A 20,949-nucleotide genomic window follows, 5' to 3' on the forward strand; every position below is an offset into this window, starting at 1 on the left:
GCCCCTTTCCCTGAATCCCGTGGCTGGTGCTATGTCTCCTCTTTAGAAAAGACATCATCTGGGGTATTTCCATTTCTCACTGCCTTTCAAGGTTTCTCCCTGTTCTTTTGGAAGGTTTTGTTACTTCCTGATGTGAGATGTCCGTGTGGCTTACTGAGTTCTCTGACCTCTTACCAGACTTTATTGTTTCTTGGCCATTCCCACCTCTTCATGCTTCTCCCAAAAGCCACACAGAGCTCTTGAGTTCTCCACTTGGGGCCTAGGCATCTGTGTCTGGCCTGCAGCGGACCCCCCCCACCCACCCAGCCTCCTCATGCAGTCTGGAATGGATTCTGTAACCCAGCTGGAGAAATTTGCATCCTTCTTGAAACCAAGAGAAAAGCATGGAAGATATTTTCCTATGTATTCTGTCACTCTTACAAGTGGAAATTTATGTAGGCCCACTCAGTTGTGACCCACTATGCAGTAATGTTGCCCCTGAGGGAGAACCAGATTAAGGTTCCAGTTTTGCTTAGTTACTTTTTTTTTTTAAGATTTTATTTTTATTTATTCATGACAGACACAGAGAGGGAGTGGAGGCAGAGAGGCAGAGACACAGGCAGAGGGAGAAGCAGGCTCCATGCAGGGAGCCTGACACGGGACTCGATCCCAGGTCTCCAGGATCATACCCCGGGCTGAAGGCGGTGCCAAACCGCTGGGCCATCGGGGCTGCCCTGCTTAGTTACTTCTATTATGACCTTGGTTCTATCAGTCAGGACCTTCTTTTCCTTGTTTCCCCTAAGTATAAGTGATACCTGTACCTGATGAAATACTAAGATCTTCAGGGTTTGAATGAAAATGTACCACATTCTTCTGTTGCTTTTTCAACTCCAGGCTGCTGTGCCTTATCCTGTATTGAAAGACCACTAGGAAGAGTTACCACTGGGAACCCTTCACATGATGTGGTTCCTCCTCAGTGGTGGCTCCCTTAAGTTCTGACTGGGGCCATTCAGGGGTGGGAAGGGCAGAGGCTGGCTGATGGGATGGACCCCATTATCAATCACTCAACAGAAAGCCCCTCTTATCACCAACCAGCAGTTCATAGTTCTTAGAACTGTGCCTGGCACATAGTAAGTACTCAGTTAACTATTTGTTGTGTCAGGGCTTTTGAATGTCATTTATTACCCGTTCAGACCCAGAAATAGCACTGATGCAGCCCAGTTGCAGAGCTGTGGGTGCTCAGGGAAGGGGGAACCTCTGAACTTTGCAGAAAGGATGGGGTTGAAGAGTGTCAAGCAGTGAGTGTGAGAGCTGGAGTTTGGCCAGGAGGGTGGAGGGTGTGTGCTGATGACAGGAGTTGGCCCAGGCTACAGTTACCTCTGGGGTGACCATGACATTCCTCCATGCCCACGGAACCAATACTGTCCCCCAGCCAAAGCCCACGAAGGGAAAGATGCGCATTCACTGCCTGGAGAATGTAGATAAGGCCCTCCAGTTCCTCAAGGAGCAGAGGGTGCACCTGGAAAACATGGGCTCCCATGACATTGTGGACGGCAACCATCGCCTCGTCCTGGGCCTCATCTGGACCATCATCCTTCGCTTCCAGGTGAGTTCTGGGGGAGCGGGGCAGAGGGAGTACAGGGAGCCTCCCTGGGCCAGGCAGGGCTTAGGAATCTTATAAAATGGTGAATGGAGTGTGAGTGTTTGTGCACATTCTGGGAGGCTCAGAACCTGTAGGAGGAAGGAAGAAGTAACCATCCTTTGCAGTGATGGCTCACAGATGCAGAGTGAGTTCGGACAGCAGTCTAGTCTTTTCAGGGAGAAGATAGAAATTAGAAGCTGAGATGATGTCTGGCTGGGGGATCTGCTTTTGTCTCTTTCCCACAACATGTCAACATGTGTCACTTTTTTTTTTAAGATAGTTCGATTCAGAAGTTGCCAAAACAGTACAGAAGATCTATATCACGGTTTTCAATCAGAAACCTTTCCCTTCCCACCCTGAAATTCAAGGTCCGTTACTTGTAAGGAAATTTAGAAAGTGTGAGGGAAGGAAAGCAGGGCCTTCCAGTTGCTGGCTTGGGGATAGGAAGAATCTAGTCCCAAGGGCAGGGAGGAAGAAGATAGCACACAACTCGCAGACCAAAGAGCTCATCCAGGGGGTCTCGGGTGCGTACAGTAAACAGTGGTAACAGCAGAATTGAGGAGAATGAAAAGGCAAGAGGAGCTTCTAATCAAAATCCAATACCTTCAGTATTCCTGTTGTCCCTTGCAGGGCATTGTTCTTCAGAGGAGGATTTGGGGCATCTTGTTTCTTGTCAGTATCCCATGAGTCATCGAGCTAGAGCTGTCTCCTCTGACATGAGGAGGCTGTCCCTGTCCTAATGCAGTGAACTAAGGCGGGGGAACGGGCCACCGGGACCCAGGACCTTAAACCATGGTGTTGCTGCAGGGCTGGCAGTGCAGACAGGTGGCTAAGAAGGAAGAGAGAGGGAGGAAGCTTCCCAGGGAGAGCAGAAAGGCATGGAGCCAGATGCACATCTAATTCCCCCCTCTCTTGTTCCCGCACCCCTAGATTCAGGACATTATTGTGCAAACTCAGGAGGGTCGTGAGACGCGCTCGGCCAAGGATGCGTTGCTGTTGTGGTGTCAGATGAAGACAGCAGGGTATGCCCTGGGAACCAGTTAATGACTACATTCCCCACTACCCCCTTGCTTTCCCCCAAGTACTGCCATAGCCAAGAGAAATGCACACCATCGCCCAGAACACTAGCAGCTTTGGCCTAACTGATACAGAATCTGTCCTGACATGATTATTGGAGGCCTGGAATTCAGGATTCCTTTCTAGAGTTGCCTGGCTCAGACTGTGGTGTCGGTGGGTGTGAGTCTCTTGGGCCCACCTTATGGAGGAGTCTCTTCATGTGACTTAGCTGCTGTCTGCGATTGAAGGGGGCTCGAGAAGGGACAGATCTGTTTCTCTCCAGTGCCTTGGTCCCTCAGTTCATACACTTTCAGGGACTCCAGAATAATCTTTTCTTAGGTCTTAATGTTTCTCTTGGGTGCAGCTACCCCCAGGTCAATGTCACCAACTTCACCTCAAGCTGGAAGGATGGCCTGGCCTTTAACGCCCTGATACACAAGCACCGGTAAGGGGGAGGAGAGGGCCGAGGATAGGACCCCTGCGCTGTTTGGATACATTGCTGACAACGCCTGGTCCTTCCTCTCATCCTCAGCCTCCCTGCCTCCTGGAAATTCCAGGCATGCCCTCTGCCCCTTCCCCACATTCTGGTGCTCACAGCTGCCCTTCCCCTGCTTCTGTCTCCTCCTTTCACTTCTCCCCAGCTGTCTGTCCAGTGTCTGCTTCATGCCGGGGCTGCCCTGTAGGTGGGGGATGCCATGGCCACCGCCTCTTAGCCATCTGGCCTTGTGCCCCCAGGCCTGACCTGATTGACTTCGACAAGCTGAAGGACTCCAATGCACGACACAACCTAGAGCATGCATTCGACGTGGCTGAGCGTCAGCTAGGCATCATCCCACTTCTCGACCCTGAAGGTGAGCTGCACCTGCCCAGCCCTTCGCTGCTGTGACGGGAGGTAGTGTTCATACTGGAGGGAGCCCCAGACTGACAGGGCACCTGGAGGAGCGTAGGCCCTGTGCCCAGCCGGCCGCGGACACAACGAGGGGCCAGTGGCTAGGCCAGCACTCTGTTCCGGGCCTGCTCTTCAGATCCAAGGCAGCTCCTGACACTCTCCTGGCCCAACCAGTGGCCCATTTGTAGTCTTTCGATCTTTCTTTCTCTCCCTGTGGTCCTAATATGGATTTCATCCTCTCACTAAAATCACAGACACTCATTGTCACCCTTGGGTTGTCACTTGATGCCTGGAGCTGAATTTCATGGTGGAGGAACAGGGAGATAAACCCTCTGACATCTCTAGCTTCCATTTGGGTCCTGACCACACACCCTATCCCCTTGCAGATGTCTTCACGGAAAATCCTGATGAGAAATCCATTATTACCTATGTGGTGGCATTTTACCACTACTTCTCCAAAATGAAGGTGCTGGCAGTGGAGGGCAAGCGCGTCGGCAAGGTACAGAGCTTTCACAGCCAGTGTCACCTTGTTTCCCTGTTTGCCATGCTGAGATGCTCCTTTTCCATCCTAAGAGCTGTGTATCTGGGCCCCTGCTGCAGTGGGGGCTATAGATCACTCCCTACCAACTTCTCTGAAGCCAGGCTCTGCCAAGGTAATGGCTCCCAACTTCAATTCCAAAGCAAGTTGATAGTCTGTCCTGAAAAATGTCCTAGCCTGCAGCTCTGAGCACATCTTCCACATCTCATGAACATTTCCATGGGACACGATGGGCTTTTATATGTTGGTTTATTATGGTTCTGGGCCTCTTAGCTTCTGTGGTATATCAGGAACCCACTATACTGTACAGACCTTCATGCCTAATTCCTTTCTCCCCTGCTGGTCCACTGCTCCCGAAGGGTAGAGACTATTTCTCAATTGTATTTTTATGCCTGGTGTTCAGCAAAGATGGTGCCTAGAAGCCCTGGATTCCTAATAATGCATTTAAAAATAAACAAGATTTTGGCCTTTCTAGTGGCTGATGCCCTGGCATAGCAAGCTTACCAGTCAGTCTTTTATAGGGTTAGGGGAAGGGTGGAGCTGCCCCTGAACCCTAGCAGAGCCAGCTTCCTACTAATGTTGCCAGTCCACTTCCAGTCCACTCCTCCTGCCTTGGCAATGTTTTTGAGCTCAGGGAACAAACCCAATCTGGAACACTCCAGGGCTGGAGAGGAGGGCCACCTTAATTGTGGCCCCCCTGGTGGCCTCTATTGGTATCATTGCTCTTCTGATAAGAATAAGTAATAAGGGCACTTGGGTGACTGAGTCAGTTAAGCATCTGCCTTCAGCTCAGGGTCCTGCGATTGAGTCCTTCATCAGGCTCCTTGCTCAGTGGGGAGCCTGCTTCTTCCTCTGCCTGCAGCTCCCCCTGCTTATGCTCTCTCTGTCAAATAAATTAATAAAACATTTTTTAAAAAATAAGTAATAAAGTGATTCCCTAGGTAATTGACCATGCCATTGAGACCGAGAAGATGATTGAAAAATACAGTGGGCTGGCCTCAGACCTGCTCACCTGGATTGAGCAGACCATCGTTGTCCTGAACAGCCGCAAGTTTGCCAACTCCCTGACGGGCGTCCAACAACAACTACAGGCCTTCAGCACCTACCGCACTGTGGAGAAGCCACCCAAGTAAGGGCCTTGGCTCTGGGAAGATGGGCATTCAGGCTAAGAAACTGATTGCTAAAGGTAGAGCCCTGGGCCTTGAGAACTATGTCCAGGAAGTATATCCTAGAGGCTAGAGAGCTTCACATCTGTCATGTATGTCATCCCCACCTTCCTTTCTTGCTCCTAAGTCATCAGGCTCTAGGAAATGGGCATCAATGAGTAACCCTCAACTCATAGCCAAAGAAGGAGAAAGTGCTGGAAAGTTTCTCTCTTCTCTGTAGACTGAGCTGTGCATTTGTTATCTGGTAATGACCTCTATATTCTCAGTCCTGGAGCTCTCTGTGTGGGGTCTTGTTGATCTCAGGTACCTCCTGTTTCTCTCCCATCTGTCACTGCTCATCAACAGAGCATTAATCCTGCCTCTTGGGACCTCCGCTTCAACCCAGTATGTTCAGGGTCTGTGCACATGTGCACACACACATGCACAGACACACCCATGCATGCCCACGCATGTAGACATTCCCATAGAAACATGCACATGCATACACACAGAGGAGGCATTCCAGCTCACCTGTCATCAGCTTGTCCAGTTCTTCTGAAACAGATTTCTAGTTCACTGATAGTACCCTCTGCCTTGTTCCTTCCTTCCCTTCCCACACTCTTCATTCATGACTCAAACAGGGAAAGGTAAGACACAGAGTCTAGAACGTACTATAAACAAGTATCTGGTTTCTGGCCTGACACTAACCCATTTTTAAAGTCCTAAATTTAATACAGATAACCTCCCCTGTGCTTCTCTCCGGCCATGCACCGCAGGGATGCTGTCTCTTGGCTAAGTAGATGGCGCTCCCGGGCCACAGCTCTCTTAAAATGACTGTGAGGGGTCAGCTCTGCCAGGCTGGTCTTGGGGTAGGGACTTTGTTGACAGCCAATCTTCAACTGCCACATGGAAGATGCAGAAGTGGGTAGATACTTGTGTACATGTGAAAATGTAAAAGTATGCAGTTACCTTCAGCTTAGACCCTGGGTTCCAGATATTCACCATGCTGCCAGTTCTCACCTGCACCTGCTATCCTCCTGGAGCCCAGCCTTTCCTCTCCCCTCAGAAGCATCTGGCCTTTAGGACTTGTCCGGAGGGCTGGCTCAGTAGTACTCAGTTGGAAGTTGCTTTCAATACAATATGTTCTTATGTGGATAATGCTACTTCTAAGGCTTCATTGACTCACTCAATAAGAAACTGACTAAAGAGCTAGTCAGACACCTTCATTGTCTGCAGAACAGTGAAGAGTGTTTTTTGGTGTCAGTTGGCAAAACTCTTGGTATCCGCAGGAATTACTAGAATACTCTGGTTAGCCATTCCCCTGTGGAAACAAATGATAAGCAAACATTAGGGTGGCTGTTGTGTTTTTTTCTGGTTTGTATTATAAAGACTTAACCCTTAGTAGATCACAGTTGGTGAGGATGATAGATGTCTTAACAGGTAAGTAAACCTGTATATCTCTTTACTTTTTGTTTTTCAAGGAAAAAATGTTTTTCTATCCAAGCTCCAAGATGCCAGAGTTTCATGTTGGCTTTAGCAAAAAATTTGGCTGTGGGGACCTCGACGCTAATCTCCCTACCTCTGGTTTTCTCAACAGGTTTCAGGAGAAGGGGAACCTGGAAGTCCTGCTTTTTACCATCCAGTCACGGATGAGAGCCAACAATCAGAAAGTGTATACACCTCATGATGGGAAACTTGTGTCTGACATCAACCGGGTACAGCAGTGTTTTCCATTATGCATTGCCAGCGGGTTGGCTGAGTTTCTGATAAGGGTGTGGAGAATGGTCACTGGACAGGGCTAAGCCAAGCCACTTTCTATCGTGTTATTAACTACACAGGCTGGCTAGTTAGGGGTACTCTCTGAACCCAGTTCTGAGAGGTTCAACTCTACCCATTGTCCATTAATTCAGCCCCCTGCTCAGATGCCCAGAGTCATTTTTTCGAGCCAGTTTTATAGCTTAGTCTCTATAGCTTCTTGAGTTTCACTGACTATAGAATGAATGTTAACTACTTATAACAGAAGGGAAATGCCTTCTGATATTTCAGAGGTTTGGAGGCTTAGCACGACTTGGGCATTCTAACAGAATGAAACCAGCCATTTAGTCAGTGAGAATTTACTGAACACCCACAGAGTACAAGTAACAGTAACTAACATTAGGCCAAGAGTATCTAAGGCAGGTTTAGAGGAGGAGGGGACTGGGAGGTCAGGACCAATGCTCCCCAAATCTTCGGTAACCAAAAGATTCTGAACTTCAGGCTCTGCCTAGATTCCTGAAATCACTCAGTGTTGGGCAAAAGAGGCAGAAGCCCCAAACCCAGGTGTTCCCCCTGCACTCCATGAATTCTCCTCTGTCCCTCACACAGGCCTGGGAAAGCCTGGAGGAGGCCGAGTATCAGCGGGAGTTGGCCCTGAGACATGAGCTCATTCGGCAAGAGAAGCTGGAACAACTGGCCCGGCGCTTCGACCGAAAGGCCGCCATGAGAGAGACGTGGCTCAATGAGAACCAGCGCCTTGTGGTTCAGGTAGTGGGAGATGCACTGGCCATGGCGGGGGCAGAAGCGTTCTGGAGCCCCCAGCGGTCACCTGAGGCTGGAGACCCAGCTGGCCTCCCAGCGGCAGCAGGATAAGCCTCTCCACGGGCCTCGCAGCCCTGCCCCCCATGATTAGGTAGATCCGGATTCACATTTGAGGAAGAACTTTCCATGGACTCTGGCCGCTAGGGCCACGGTCATATTTCACTAACTAAAAATTGATCCCACAGCTGATGCCCCGGAAAAGTAGTGGGCTGACCATTAGAGTTTGGACTCAAACGTTGTCCAGGAAGGGGAAAACCAGTGTTCTAATAGAATTGGAGAGTTGTGCATGCACCCCCAATAGCACGGGGCTGAGCCATTTATTTACAACTGTGGGGCTCTGAGTGAGATGCAGCCCCTTCCTGCCCAGAATTGGGCAGGTCCTTTCAAGACAGGGTGGTGAGTGCCCGCAGGCTGTGAAAGGGCTCTATGAATAATTTACACACAGCAAACTTACAAGTATGGCCTGGTGAACAAACTTATGAGCTTCTTTTAAAGGTTCTTGCAAGACATTTAGTCTTTGGAACTTGGCTCTGTAAGACAGGCTGAAAAGACAGCAGAACAAACTTCCTGGGAATGGGTTTTCCCATGGAGCAGTTGTTCTGAAGGGACCTGCCATTTCTCTGTGAAGGGACTAGCCATGGGGAGCCTGACTGGGTTGCCTGCTTTTCTCCCTATGGGGCAGGACAACTTTGGGTATGATCTGGCAGCTGTGGAGGCCGCCAAAAAGAAACACGAGGCCATCGAGACCGACACGGCTGCTTATGAGGAGCGGGTGAAGGCTCTGGAGGACTTGGCCCAGGAGCTGGAAAAGGAGAATTACCACGACCAGAAACGCATCACTGCCCGCAAGGACAACATCCTGCGCCTGTGGAACTATCTACAGGAGCTTCTGAGGACCCGGCGCCAGAGACTCGAGATGACCCTGGCCCTGCAAAAGCTCTTCCAGGACATGCTGCACAGCATTGACTGGATGGATGAGATCAAGGTGGGCCCCAGAGGCTGCCCATCCCCCGCGGCCCCAGGCCTACCTCAGTGCTGGCCCTGCAGTGAGCTATGCTTCCTTAGATGCCTCCCAGCCAAGCACATCCCTGAGCCACAATGGAGAAACAGAGGCAGTACCATGTCTGGCTGCATCCCCCTATTGACTGCTTGGCTCCCTCTGCTCCAGGCAGGTCACCAGCCCAGGTCCACTGTATTTTGGGTGATCAAGACGTCTTAGGTTCGTGGTAGCTCAGGTGCCAACCCACAGGACCTAGAAGTTATAGACATGAATCAGGAGCCTGGAGAATCAGGCTCTGAGTAGTCACAGTTTGAGTCTGGCTAGAATCCAGACCTCCCAGCATAGGGGCAATCAAGAAGTCTGAACCTCCTCTCCCTCCACTGCAGTAGGTCTCACCAAAGATGCACAGTAAGCCGATCATGGAGTTTTCTAAAAATACACATGTCCAGGCTCCAAAACTTGAGACAGATGCAAGAGATCTAGTGTGAGGCTTCAGCTTCTGAAAAACGTTCCATGCATGATTCTGAAAGGCACTTCCAGGAGGAAGTCCTGCTCTATAGCTTCCATGCTGAGCGGCAACCATTTTTTGGCTACATCTGACTCCCAGGCCCAGACATTCCCTCCCCTAGCAGGTATGTGCCTTCACCTCTCCTCGTCCCCTCTACCTGGTCTGTCTTCTTTGATAGGCTCACCTCTTGTCTGCCGAGTTCGGGAAACACTTGTTGGAGGTTGAGGACCTGCTACAGAAGCACAAGCTGATGGAAGCTGACATCGCCATCCAAGGGGACAAAGTGAAAGCCATCACCGCAGCCACCCGGCAGTTTGCTGAGGAGAAAGGTGAGGCCACAGATTTCTCCCCAACCTCTGGCTCAGCATTCTGGCACACCGGCTTGGATAAATCTCCTAGCTTTAGAGTTCTGCTTCCTCCATCACCTAATGGTGCAAGGAAGAAGTTTGAAGGATAGCAAAATTCTCCGGAGAGCAGGCAGCTGCTTTAGTAATCTATAATTAGGTGTTTATAATCACCAATAACGCTTCATCTGCCTTTCATTCACTCTGCCAGTTCAAGATAGAACAGAGAACAGGGATTGCTAGCTTTGGTTTGGATTTCTTTATTTTTTAAAAAAATAAAGCTTTATTTGTTTAATCTCTACACCCAATGTGGGGCTCAAACTCATGACCGAGAATCAAGAGTCCCACACTCCTCCACCTGAGCCAACCAACAAGGTGCTCCTCTAGCTCTGGCTCTTAAATAAAACACCCTGTTGCCTCTTTGAAGAGTCAACTTGAAATTTGTGTCTGGGCCATTTTATTTATTTTTTAAAGATTTTATTTGTTTATTCATGAGAGATGCAGAGTGAGAAGCAGGCTCCCTCTGGGGAGCCTGATGCGGAACTCGATCCCAGGACCCCGGGGATCATACACAAGCCAAAGACAGACACTCAACCACTGAGCCACCTAGGCACCCCAGGGCTATTTTATTTATTTTATTTTATTTTATTCATTTCATTTCATTTTAGATTATTTTATTTTAGATTATTTATTTGAGAAAGAGATACATCAGGGGGACGGGCAGAAAGAGAGGGAAAGAGGTTTTAAGCAGACTCTGTGCAGAGCGCATAGCCCACCATGGGGCTTAATTTCACGACCCTGAGATCATGATCTGAACCCAAATGACTATGCCACTCAGGTACCCCTGTGTCTGGGCCTTTTAAAAAATAATTTCACGTTGTGCATTTCTACTGAGAGCTGGCCCAATTTACTCATGAAATGTTAGTGGAACTTAATTATGAAGAATCTCTCCTGCCCTCCAAGCAACTGGGCCCCCCTGTATGCAATCCCAAAGCCCCAGTGAGATGGTGGGTTCTAGATCATGTGGTTCTAGCCTGGCAGCTAATCTGAAGCTTGCCCACAAACAAAGCCCTTACCTCTTTTGTCTTCCTTTTTCTCATTCCCCCCAGGGTACCAGCCTTGTGACCCCCAGGTTATCCAGGACCGTGTCAGCCACCTGGAACAGTGCTTTGAGGAGCTAAGCAACATGGCAGCTGGGCGGAAGGCCCAGCTGGAGCAGTCTAAGCGGCTCTGGAAGTTCTTCTGGGAGATGGATGAGGCCGAGAGCTGGATCAAGGAGAAAGAGCAGATCTACTCTTCCCTAGACTATGGCAAGGACCTGACAAGCGTGCTCATCCTACAACGTAAGCATAAGGCCTTTGAGGATGAGCTCCGAGGGCTAGACACCCACCTGGGGCAGATCTTCCAGGAGGCAGAGGGCATGGTCGCACGGAAGCAGTTTGGGTACCCACAGATCGAGGTCCGGATCAAGGAGGTGTCTGCCCAGTGGGACCAGCTGAAGGAGCTGGCTGCCTTTCGCAAGAAGAACCTCCAGGACGCTGAGAACTTCTTCCAGTTCCAGGGTGATGCTGACGACCTCAAGGCCTGGCTGCAAGATGCCCACCGGCTGCTCTCAGGCGAAGATGTGGGGCAGGATGAGGGGGCCACACGGGCCCTGGGGAAGAAGCACAAGGACTTCCTGGAGGAACTGGAGGAGAGCCATGGGGTGATGGAGCATCTAGAACAGCAGGCTCAGGGCTTCCCCCAAGAGTTTCGGGATTCTCCAGATGTGACAAACCGGCTGCAGGCCCTCCAGGAGCTCTACCAGCAGGTGTTGGCCCAGGCAGTCCTGCGTCAGCAGAGGCTACAGGATGCCCTGGACCTGTACACGGTGTTTGGGGAGACAGATGCCTGTGAGCTGTGGATGGGCGAGAAGGAGAAGTGGCTAGCCCAGATGCAAATCCCAGACACGCTGGAGGACCTTGAGGTCGCACAGCACAGGTCAGAGCCTGACTTTCTCTTCCTTACCTCCCTGCTGTGCAGCCTGCACTCCAGCTCAGCCTGGTGTGATAACAGCCTCTAGGTCAGCAAGGCTCCAGAGGTGATGGGATGAGAGGTGATGGGATGCCCTTTATTGCTGAGGCCAGGCACCCAAGTCAGGTTTTAATCAGCCTCTGTGGCTTTGGGTACTTTACCCTATGGGGCCTTCCTTAAACTAAAGCAAAGGAGATCTTTCTAGTCCAGTTAGTCATTTACTTTTCAGCCACAGCAGTCTTTGTCCAAATGAATTGTATACAGAACCCCTGACCTATAACACAGAGGAATGTGGAGCTCTTTGGTTAAGGGGGAGGTGAGAAGTCAGAACCCCACCAGCTCTAGCTTTCTATGGCAGTCCCTAGGCCACAGCACCCCAAAGGACCAGGGACCAGTTTGCAAACCACCGGTCTGCAAGGCCACTCTCCTTACTGTCATTGCTCGGGCGGAGGTGGGGGGAGCACCCCCCCCATCCACGTGGCCCTCCAGCATCTTAAGTATGGAATTAGAGAGTTGAGAAGGATGAGCGGTCATGGCCCAGAGTGTGCACAGGTGGGCTTACGTTGCCGGAGGGACCTGATATTTTATCCCAGAAGGCTTTCCAAACTACACCCGTACCCCCAGTAGCTCTCCCTTCTCCTACCCAAGGACAGAGGACCTGGTTGGGGAGGGTAGCCTTCAGGCCAGGGTGTCAAAGCAGTGGAATTAGGGTCCGAGAGCAGCAGCTGTGGCAATTGGAAATATGGCAGGTATTCTCTGTGGTGATTAAACCCCCTACACGCACACTTCTTCTTTCCTCTGTTCCTTTCCATTGAGCCAGTGGCCTATGTAGTAAGCAACCAGCTCTTTACTAGCCTGACCCGAGAAATACTAAACCATGAAATTGAACCCATGAACCAGAAAATAGGGTATGTCAGCATATCTTTTTCCTTTCTGTCCCCTTACCCAGTCCAATGTATTCAGGAAATGGAAGGAGAAAGCAAGAGCCCCACGTTCCAGAGACTGGGCAGTAGGCAAAGTGCCCATGCTTCTTCCCCAGTCCTCATCTTTCTTTCCATATCAGGTTTGACATCCTGGACCAGGAGATGAAGACTTTGATGACACAGATCGATGGTGTGAACCTTGCTGCCAACAACCTGGTAGACAGCGGCCACCCTCGCAGCGGGGAAGTGAAGCAGTACCAGGACCACCTGAATGCCAGGTGGGGTGTGGGTTGGGCTGGGGGCTGAGGGTGCCTTTGCTTGGCAACTGACACCCCCCTTGGGGTGGAGCCTAAGAGTCAGGACATGTGCCATGTCCCCCTAGAGCTCCTGTCTTTCTAAGCCACAGTCTCCATCTGACTGTGGAGCTGTAGCAACAAGGGGGAAGGCCCTGTGTGGTGAACACAGCTGCGAATGCCGCCTCAGGTCGGGGGAAGGGGGGCGTGTATCCTGTGTGATGGCGGAGACGTTCTGAGTGCACGCATAGTTAGAATCAGGCCATATGGTACTCATGCCACATTTCCCCAGACATTCGTAGGCATGGAAAATTGCTTTCTGAGAGCTCTTAAGTACTGTCCATAAAAGAAAGCTCCAGCCTGTGCCAAAATGCAGCATCGATAATGAGGCTGGCTTGAATGAAGAAGAGAATTAGCAGGAAGCCTTGAGCAAGCTTTGTGACTGGAACAAAAAACAGGCCCCGAGGAGCTTTTGGAAAGGGGGTGCTTTCGCTTTCAGACCAAGGCATAATTGATGTGAGTTACTCAAGGGTCTCTGAGGACAGTACTTGCCATGTTCCTATTTGTTCCCTGGGCCCTGCACACATGGTACCACATATTCACCACCTCCCCATTGCCCCAGCCCCTTTCCCCACACTTGGGTCTGAATCTTGCTCTGCCTGAAGCAATCTGGGGGGTGGAGTTAGGGAAGACCCAGTTGTGTAGGGGAAAAGAGGGAGGATCAGCACAGTAGAGACTCTGGTGGGGGCCCAGCAGGAGGCAGGAGGGGGGTAGGGATACTTCAGAGTCACTAGGACAGGGCTGATTATCTCAGCATCTGAAGATGGAGACTGTAGTTCAGGAGATTCCTCTGTAATCTGAGGTTTATGCAGAGGAGGAAGATGTCTCTTTGTCCTTCTTTAGGGTTGGAGGTAATGGCAGTGCGTGTGTATTTGCATGTGTGCAGGCGGGCATGCGAGTGTGTTTGCATGTGTGAGACAGTAAGACTTGTCAGCAGGTATCTGTTGCCTTAATGAGCTATAGTCAGAGAACGATCTTTACAGATCCCTAAGCCCTCTACTGTCCTGAGTGAAATACGTCAAGGCACTTGCCATCCATAGGTGAGAGAACCAAATGCATGAAATGGCAGGATGGTCTTCTTGAGAGTTGAAATGTACCTGAGAAGTCATCTAGTCCAGTCAAATGTATTCCCAGGCCACTGTGTCTTGGACAGACTCCCAGGGTGGGGAGCGGAGCTCGCCCCTTTACCATGCAGCCCATCCCATTTGGAGGCAGCTCCTTTTGGTTAAAAGACTTGACCTTCTACTGAAGGAAATCTCCCTCCTTGCAATTTGTATACATTGGTTCTGGCCCTGCCCTTCAGAGAGATCAAAACCAATTGACTCCTCGTCCATGCAAGAGCCCTTCAAATATATTTTAAAACCACTGTCCGTTCTTCCCCTTTGCCCACAGTCCTGCCTCCAGGCCTCCACTGTTCTCTCCACCAGCATGCAAATTCTCCTCCCCAGCCCCTCTTTTAGGCCAGTTTGGGGTCCTCTTTCTCCCTGTACTATAAGCATCCTCTGTTTGAAATATTCTTTTCCTGCATATCCACATGGCTTACACCTTGACATTATTCAGATCTCAACTTGTATGTCAGCTTACTGGAAAAGCCTTCTATGACCACCCAGTTGAAAATATCACTGCCTCCTTCCCACCTGTCCCCGCGCCTCTATCTCATCACCTTGCTTAATTTTTTCATTGCATTTGTCACTGCTGGATGAATTATGGATTTATTTGTCTCTGCCCACTCAAATGAGAACAAGCACTTTGCCTTGTTCATTGCTACCTCTCTAGAGCCTAGGACAGTGCCTGGCACAAGGCACATGACAGTTGCATGATAAATGCTTAGTGAATGAGTGAACAGGAACAAAATGGAAATATCTTCTGCCAAGCTTGGCACATGTGAGTCATTCAAACTCTTACTGAATAAGTAATTACCTTCCACCGTGTGCATTCCAGTTGACCAACATTTTCTTCAATAATCTTGGGCCCAGGACCAAACCTGGAGTTCTGACATGGCCTGGCCAGGGCTACTGGAGTGGTGCTGTCAACTTCTTCCACCTGGAAGACCATGCAGCAGGGGGGACCAGACTTCATTCCCAGCCCATCCTCTCTGTGGCCTCTGCTGGTGTCTGCAATGAGGCCACACCAGGAAAAACCGAGAAAATCACCATGGGGCTTCTTGCACAGAGGCACAGAACTCTCCAGAACTCAAGGATTTCTCTGTCTAGGAGGGAAGATGTGAAATCTTTAGGCTCTTGCTCTTCTCTCTCTTGGTATTCCCAGTTCTCCCCGGCCTATCTCCCACTTCTCTTTGCAGACCTGTCTAGCAGCTGTTGTCACACCTTAGGAGGACCCACAATGCACTCAGTGAGAGTTGGCCTGGGGACAGGCCATTCACCTACATCCTCAGCCTCCTCCCCCAGGTGTTGGAGGTACAGAAAAGAGTGAGCTACTCAGAGCCCCCTCCTTAAATAGATCACTACAGTAGCAGTGCTGGAGAGGTGCTTATTGAGATCCAGCTCAGGTAGCCACCATGAAACCTTCCCCCATCACCCTTGTCACCCTCCCAGTTCCCTTAATCTATTCTTCCTGGTATGTGCTCTAAACATAGCACTTTATACTATAGTTATTTTGTGAGCTTGTCTTAATTTCTCTCTAAGTCATACACTCCATAAGGCAAAGTCTGGCTATGACTATATTCTCCCAAAAGCTAACATAATACTTATACCTTGTGGGTGTTCTGTATAAGGAAAGATGGGCTCAGCAGATGAGCATTCAGCACACTTTTATGTGCTTACATGTTGCTTACATATTACATGTCACTCAGAATGAGTCAACTTGGGGTGCCTGGGTGGCTCAGTCGGTTGAGCATCTGCCTTCAGCTCAGGTTGTGATCCCAGGGTCCTGGGATCAAGTCCCACATTGGGTTCCCTGCCCAGTCAAGCCTGCTTCCCCCTCTCCCTCTGCCCGCAGCTCCCCCTGCTTGTGCTCTCTGTGTTGTCTCTCTCTCTGAAAGACAGGAAGAAAGGGAGGGAAGGAGAGAGGGAGAGGGGGAGAGAGAGAGAGAGAGAGAGAGAGAGAGAGAGAGAGAGAGAGAGAAAGCGTCAACGTGGATCCCAGGAAACAGTCCCTGTTGGTCTCAGCCCAGGCTGATGCACAGCTCTTTAGAGGAGGCTCTGAGAGCTGCAGACCGGCCTCAGACCCAGGACATGTGCTAGACCTTTGCATGTTTCCCATTTTCATTCAAGCACTGCAGCTGAAGTTTAAGATTATGCTATGCATTTCAGCTATAATCCCAGCTCCCCCCTTCCCCCTTCTTCCTCTTCCTCCTCCTTCATAAGGTCCCTTTTCTTTTAGAGCTGAGGTGACTTTTTAGGCCTTGGGTACTTTGAACATGGTTTTGGCTATTTGTATGGTTCCTCTAGGGCTGCTGGGACCCTATGTTTTTGAGTTGATAAATGTAAACTTTCTCATTATTTTCAGCATTTCAAAAAAAATCTGGGGAAGTTATGCATTTGTCCAAAATTCAGCTACATACAGAGCCAAACTAAGAGTCCTTTTCATTCCTTTACTTATGGTTGAAATCACATCTCTGCTAATGGAAAGATTTGATTGGCAGTTTATATCATCTTGGGTAAAATTGGATAAGTGAATTTTACTCATCACAATTTGTTGGGTAGATGATTTTCAGTGTGCAGGATCTATGGGGAGAGCCTCTGGCGGGAGTCTAGGTAGGGATGCCCCGTGGAAAGTGTTAAGAAAGAGGGTGTCTGTGTCCTCCTTGGCAGGTGGCAAGCATTCCAGACCATAGTATCAGACCGGCGGGGGGCAGTGAACTCAGCCCTCCGGGTGCGTAACTATTGTGTGGACTGTGAAGAGACTAGCAAGTGGATTGAGGACAAGATGCAAGTGGTACAGTCCATAAAGGACCTGGGCCAGGACCTGACGGGCATCATTTCCATCCAACGGAAGCTTTCGGGGCTGGAGCGCGATGTGGCTGCCATCGAAGCCCGTGTGGGTGCCCTGGAGCATGAGTCACAGCAGCTGATGGCATCACACCCTGAACAGAAAGAGGACATTGGCCAGAGGCAGGCATGTGTGGAGAAGCTGTGGCAGGAACTGCAGGAAGCCCTGAAGGAACAGGAAGCCTCACTGGGTGAAGCCAGCCAACTACAGGCCTTCCTCCAGCATCTGGATAACTTCCAGACCTGGCTGTCCATGGCCCAGAAGGCTGTGGCTTCTGAGGACATGCCTGAGTCCCTCCCAGAGGCCGAGCAGCTTCTACAGCAGCACGTGGCCATCAAAGATGAGATTGATGGGCACCGAGGGGACTACCAGCAGGTCAAGGCATCTGGGGAGAATGTGATCCGTGATCAGACGGACCCAGAGTACCTGCTCCTGGGCCAGAGGCTAGAAGGCCTGGATTCTGGCTGGGACGCCCTGTGCCGGATGTGGGAGAGCCGCAACCACTCCCTCGCCCAGTGCCTTGGCTTCCAGGAGTTCCAGAGAGATGCCAAGCAAGCTGAGGCCATCCTCAGCAATCAGGTAGGGAGAGGCATTCAGGGTTAGGAGGGGGGTTATCTTTTAGGGTAACAGCATTGGTGAGCCTACGAATGTCCTCGGAGACTAAATTCTACTTATTCTTTTAATTTAAATTTGTTAACATACAGCACAATATTAGTTTCTGGAATAGAATTCAGTGATTCATCACTTACATACAACACCCAGTGCTCATCACAAGTGCCCTCCATAATCCCCATCCCCCATCTAGCCCATCCCCCACCCACCTCCTTCCATTGGCCCTAAGTTTGTTCTCTATCGTTAAGAGTCTCTTATGGCTGGTTTCTCCTTTTTTTCCTCTTCCCATTTCCTGTACCTTTATCTGTTTTCCTCCTTAAAAATTCTACATATGAGTAAGGTCATATAGTATTTGTCTTTTTCTGACTGACTTATCTGACTTAGCATAATACCCTCTAGCTCCATCCACATTGTTGCAAATGGCTAGATTTCATTCTTTTTGATGGCTGAGTAATATCCCATTGTGCATATACACCACATCATCTTTATCCATTCATTAATCAGTGGACACTTGGGCTCTCTCCATAGTTTGGCTATTGTTGATAATGCTGCTATAAACATTGGGGTGCATGTCCCCCTTCACATCTGTATTTTTGTATCCTTTGGGTAAATACCTAGTAGTACAAATGCTGGCTATAATGTTGACTTTTTGAGGAACTGTTAAAGTGTTCTCCAGAGTGGCTGCACCAGTTTGCATTCCCACCAGTAGTACAAGAGGGCTCCCCTTTCTCTGCATCCTCAAATTCTACATTTTGGGGAATCTCTCCAGCCACTAGTTGGGGGAAAATCCTCTCTGTTCCTTATTACGTGCCTTTTCCAGTCCTGTTTCCTAAACTATGCCTTGTTCTTGGATCAGTTACAGGCTGGAGATATGAATTTTCCTGAGTAGTTACCCTTCCATGTGGCTTTAGGCACACTGTACATTGGGTGCCCCTGGGGTGAGAGTGGGGGTGCAAGGCCTAAAGTGCCTCTTCCTTGCACAACCCCAGGGGGCACCATTCATGCTGTACTGTAGCCTAGATGGCTGCACATGGTGTTTCTGCTTGGCAAGTGCCCTCACTGCCTTCTCTCTCTCTCTCTTTTTTTTTTCTCACTGCCTTCTCAACTTGTCTTCATGCCTTGTCTGAAAACTTGCTTCAATAGGAATATACTCTGGCTCACGTGGAGCCCCCAGACTCCCTAGAGGCTGCAGAAGCTGGAATCCGGAAGTTTGAGGATTTCTTGGTGTCTATGGAGAACAACGAAGATAAGGTCTTGAGTCCTGTGGACTCTGGAAACAAGCTGGTAGCTGATGAAAACCTCTACTCAGACAAGATCCTGGAAAAGGTGCAGCTGATTGAGGACAGGTACTCTCTACCCCCAGGGTCATGGGGCCAGAGCCAGGTAGGGCTGGTGGTGTTATGCAAGGTCCCCAAGCTTAGCACTGTTGTGACTATGGTTTCCGGCTTCCCTTCTAGGCACAGGAAAAACAAAGAGAAGGCTTCAGAGGCTTCGGTCATTCTAAAAGACAACTTGGAGCTCCAGAACTTCCTCCAGAACTGCCAGGAGGTGAGACTCTAGGAAGGCAGACCACTTTGCAGGAGATTCCCTTCTAGGAGCAAAGTGCCCTAGAGGTAGAAAGTCTGTGGTAGGTAGAAAGGGGAGGCACCTGGCTGGCTCAGTCAGAGGAGCATGTAGCTCTTGATCTTGGGGTCATGGGTTTGAGCCTCAAGTTCAGTGTAGAGATTACTAAAATAAATAAATAAATAAACTAAAAAAAAAAAAAAGAAGAAAGTCCATAGGGATCCTTTCTAAGTTGGGAGTCTGGAATTTCATGAGGGGAACTCTGGGTATTTGATAGCTTAGGTCATCCTCTAGAATTTTTGATTCTATAATTTTTCCCCAAAATCTACAAATTTTAATTTGCCTAGTCTAGGGCAGGGTTTCTCAAAGAGTGGCCTAAGGGCTCTCTATATTAAAGTCACCTTGAACCCTGGTCAAGGCTGGCTTCAAGGGCATTCCACCTGTGCATTCATATAGGGCCTGTGCTCAGAAGGGCACCATGCTTGGTTTAATGCTCTGTGGTTGCCATCTTGAAATTCTTAACAATTTTGAGCATTTCCATTTTGTAAATTATGGATCCAGTCTTGGCCCTTGTTAAATTTAAAGTCCTGCCCCACTCAGGCCCAGAGGAATCAGAGTCTCAAAAAGTAGAGAAGAGTGTTCTCAACAAGCCTCCTGGTTGGAGAGCTGGCTGAGAAGGTTCTTGCTCAGCCTAGGATGAGCTGTGCAAGGAAGATTTTTAACCTGCACTCCTGAGTCTCTTCATGAGCGGTACTTCTGTGTGGAATGGTGCTTTCTCTGGCTTCTTTCTCTCTCCCATCCTCATATCCCTTTCCTCTCGGCCCAAACAACTTTGTTCTCATCCACCTCTGCCCTTGGCACCAACCAGGCTTGGGATGTTGCCAGGATATCTTGGAAACGCTGGATGCTCATCACCGTTCTTCCCTCATTGTTAATTATAGGATCTGCCCCTTAGCTTCTTCCTCAGATAACATTTTCTCTCTGTTTATTAATTATTTCTCATCCTACTGCCAAAGGGTGGATTTATCTATCCATTCAGTAAACAGTCACTGAATTCCTACAGTAGGTCAGGCCCTGTCCTAGGTCCTGGAAATATGGGGAGAAGCATATATACCCTTGTGTCACACTGCATATGCTCTACTAGGGAAGACACTCAGGTGCTCGTATTTTAGCTCTGAAACAACACAGGTTAAGTTGCTGTCCAGGAGTTCGGGACCTAGAGTTTTGGAAAGTAGTACTCTGCTGTATTCATACTTCCCCTCCTTGGCCTTTTTCTGCAGCCGAGATGGGCAGCAGGTCCTGCCTGAGCCCCTGGCCAAAGAGATGCACTCAAACTCCCTCTTTCTGTCCACAGCTCACTCTCTGGATCAATGACAAGCTGCTAACATCTCAGGATGTCTCCTATGATGACGCGAGAAACCTGCAAAACAAGTGGGCGAAACACCAGGCATTTATGGCAGACCTGGCTTCCCACCAACAGTGGCTAGATAGCATTGATGCAGTAAGTAAAGCAAGTGGTAAGTGGTGCGGGCTCTCTGCTCAGATATGCTTACCTGAATGGGGATTCACACAGGGCATAGACACCATCTGAAGCTTGCTGGACAGTATAGAACCTGGAAGTGAAAAACTTCTCTAAATAGTAGTCAACCCTTCTGAGTTCCTGGTACATCCAGTATTGTTAGGCCTGGCTGGAATCGGTGCCTCCTCTGGGTCACCTGAGTCTGGAGACAGTCCAGGACACTGACGTACTGAGTTAGTGCCTCAGCATCTAGTTCCAGGACACCAGTTATCACTGTTTGCCTTCTGTCATCCTCATCAGGGCCCCAGCACTGTCCTGACCAAGGGTGAGGAATATG

The 20,949-nt window shown here is 49.6% G+C and overlaps 1 protein-coding gene across 2 annotated transcripts in view; it reads left to right on the forward strand.

Annotated features, from left to right (window-relative positions):
* SPTB (spectrin beta, erythrocytic) overlaps positions 1–20,949 on the forward strand; it is a 122,666-nt gene that overhangs the window by 72,091 nt on the left and 29,626 nt on the right. For both annotated transcript variants that reach the window (XM_055304504.1, XM_055304505.1), the window contains exons 4-19: positions 1,412–1,585; positions 2,552–2,643; positions 3,042–3,122; positions 3,413–3,528; positions 3,953–4,065; positions 5,046–5,233; positions 6,847–6,964; positions 7,614–7,772; positions 8,509–8,811; positions 9,513–9,663; positions 10,788–11,658; positions 12,755–12,892; positions 16,741–17,497; positions 18,674–18,876; positions 18,988–19,078; positions 20,448–20,594. In XM_055304504.1, the coding sequence (XP_055160479.1) occupies positions 1,412–1,585; positions 2,552–2,643; positions 3,042–3,122; positions 3,413–3,528; positions 3,953–4,065; positions 5,046–5,233; positions 6,847–6,964; positions 7,614–7,772; positions 8,509–8,811; positions 9,513–9,663; positions 10,788–11,658; positions 12,755–12,892; positions 16,741–17,497; positions 18,674–18,876; positions 18,988–19,078; positions 20,448–20,594 (3,702 nt within the window). The remainder of the gene's footprint in view (positions 1–1,411; positions 1,586–2,551; positions 2,644–3,041; positions 3,123–3,412; positions 3,529–3,952; positions 4,066–5,045; positions 5,234–6,846; positions 6,965–7,613; positions 7,773–8,508; positions 8,812–9,512; positions 9,664–10,787; positions 11,659–12,754; positions 12,893–16,740; positions 17,498–18,673; positions 18,877–18,987; positions 19,079–20,447; positions 20,595–20,949) is intronic.

Source organism: Nyctereutes procyonoides, unplaced genomic scaffold, assembly GCF_905146905.1.
Source record: "Nyctereutes procyonoides isolate TBG_1078 unplaced genomic scaffold, NYPRO_anot_genome, whole genome shotgun sequence".
In the NCBI taxonomy this organism is placed as follows: Eukaryota; Metazoa; Chordata; class Mammalia; order Carnivora; family Canidae; genus Nyctereutes; species Nyctereutes procyonoides.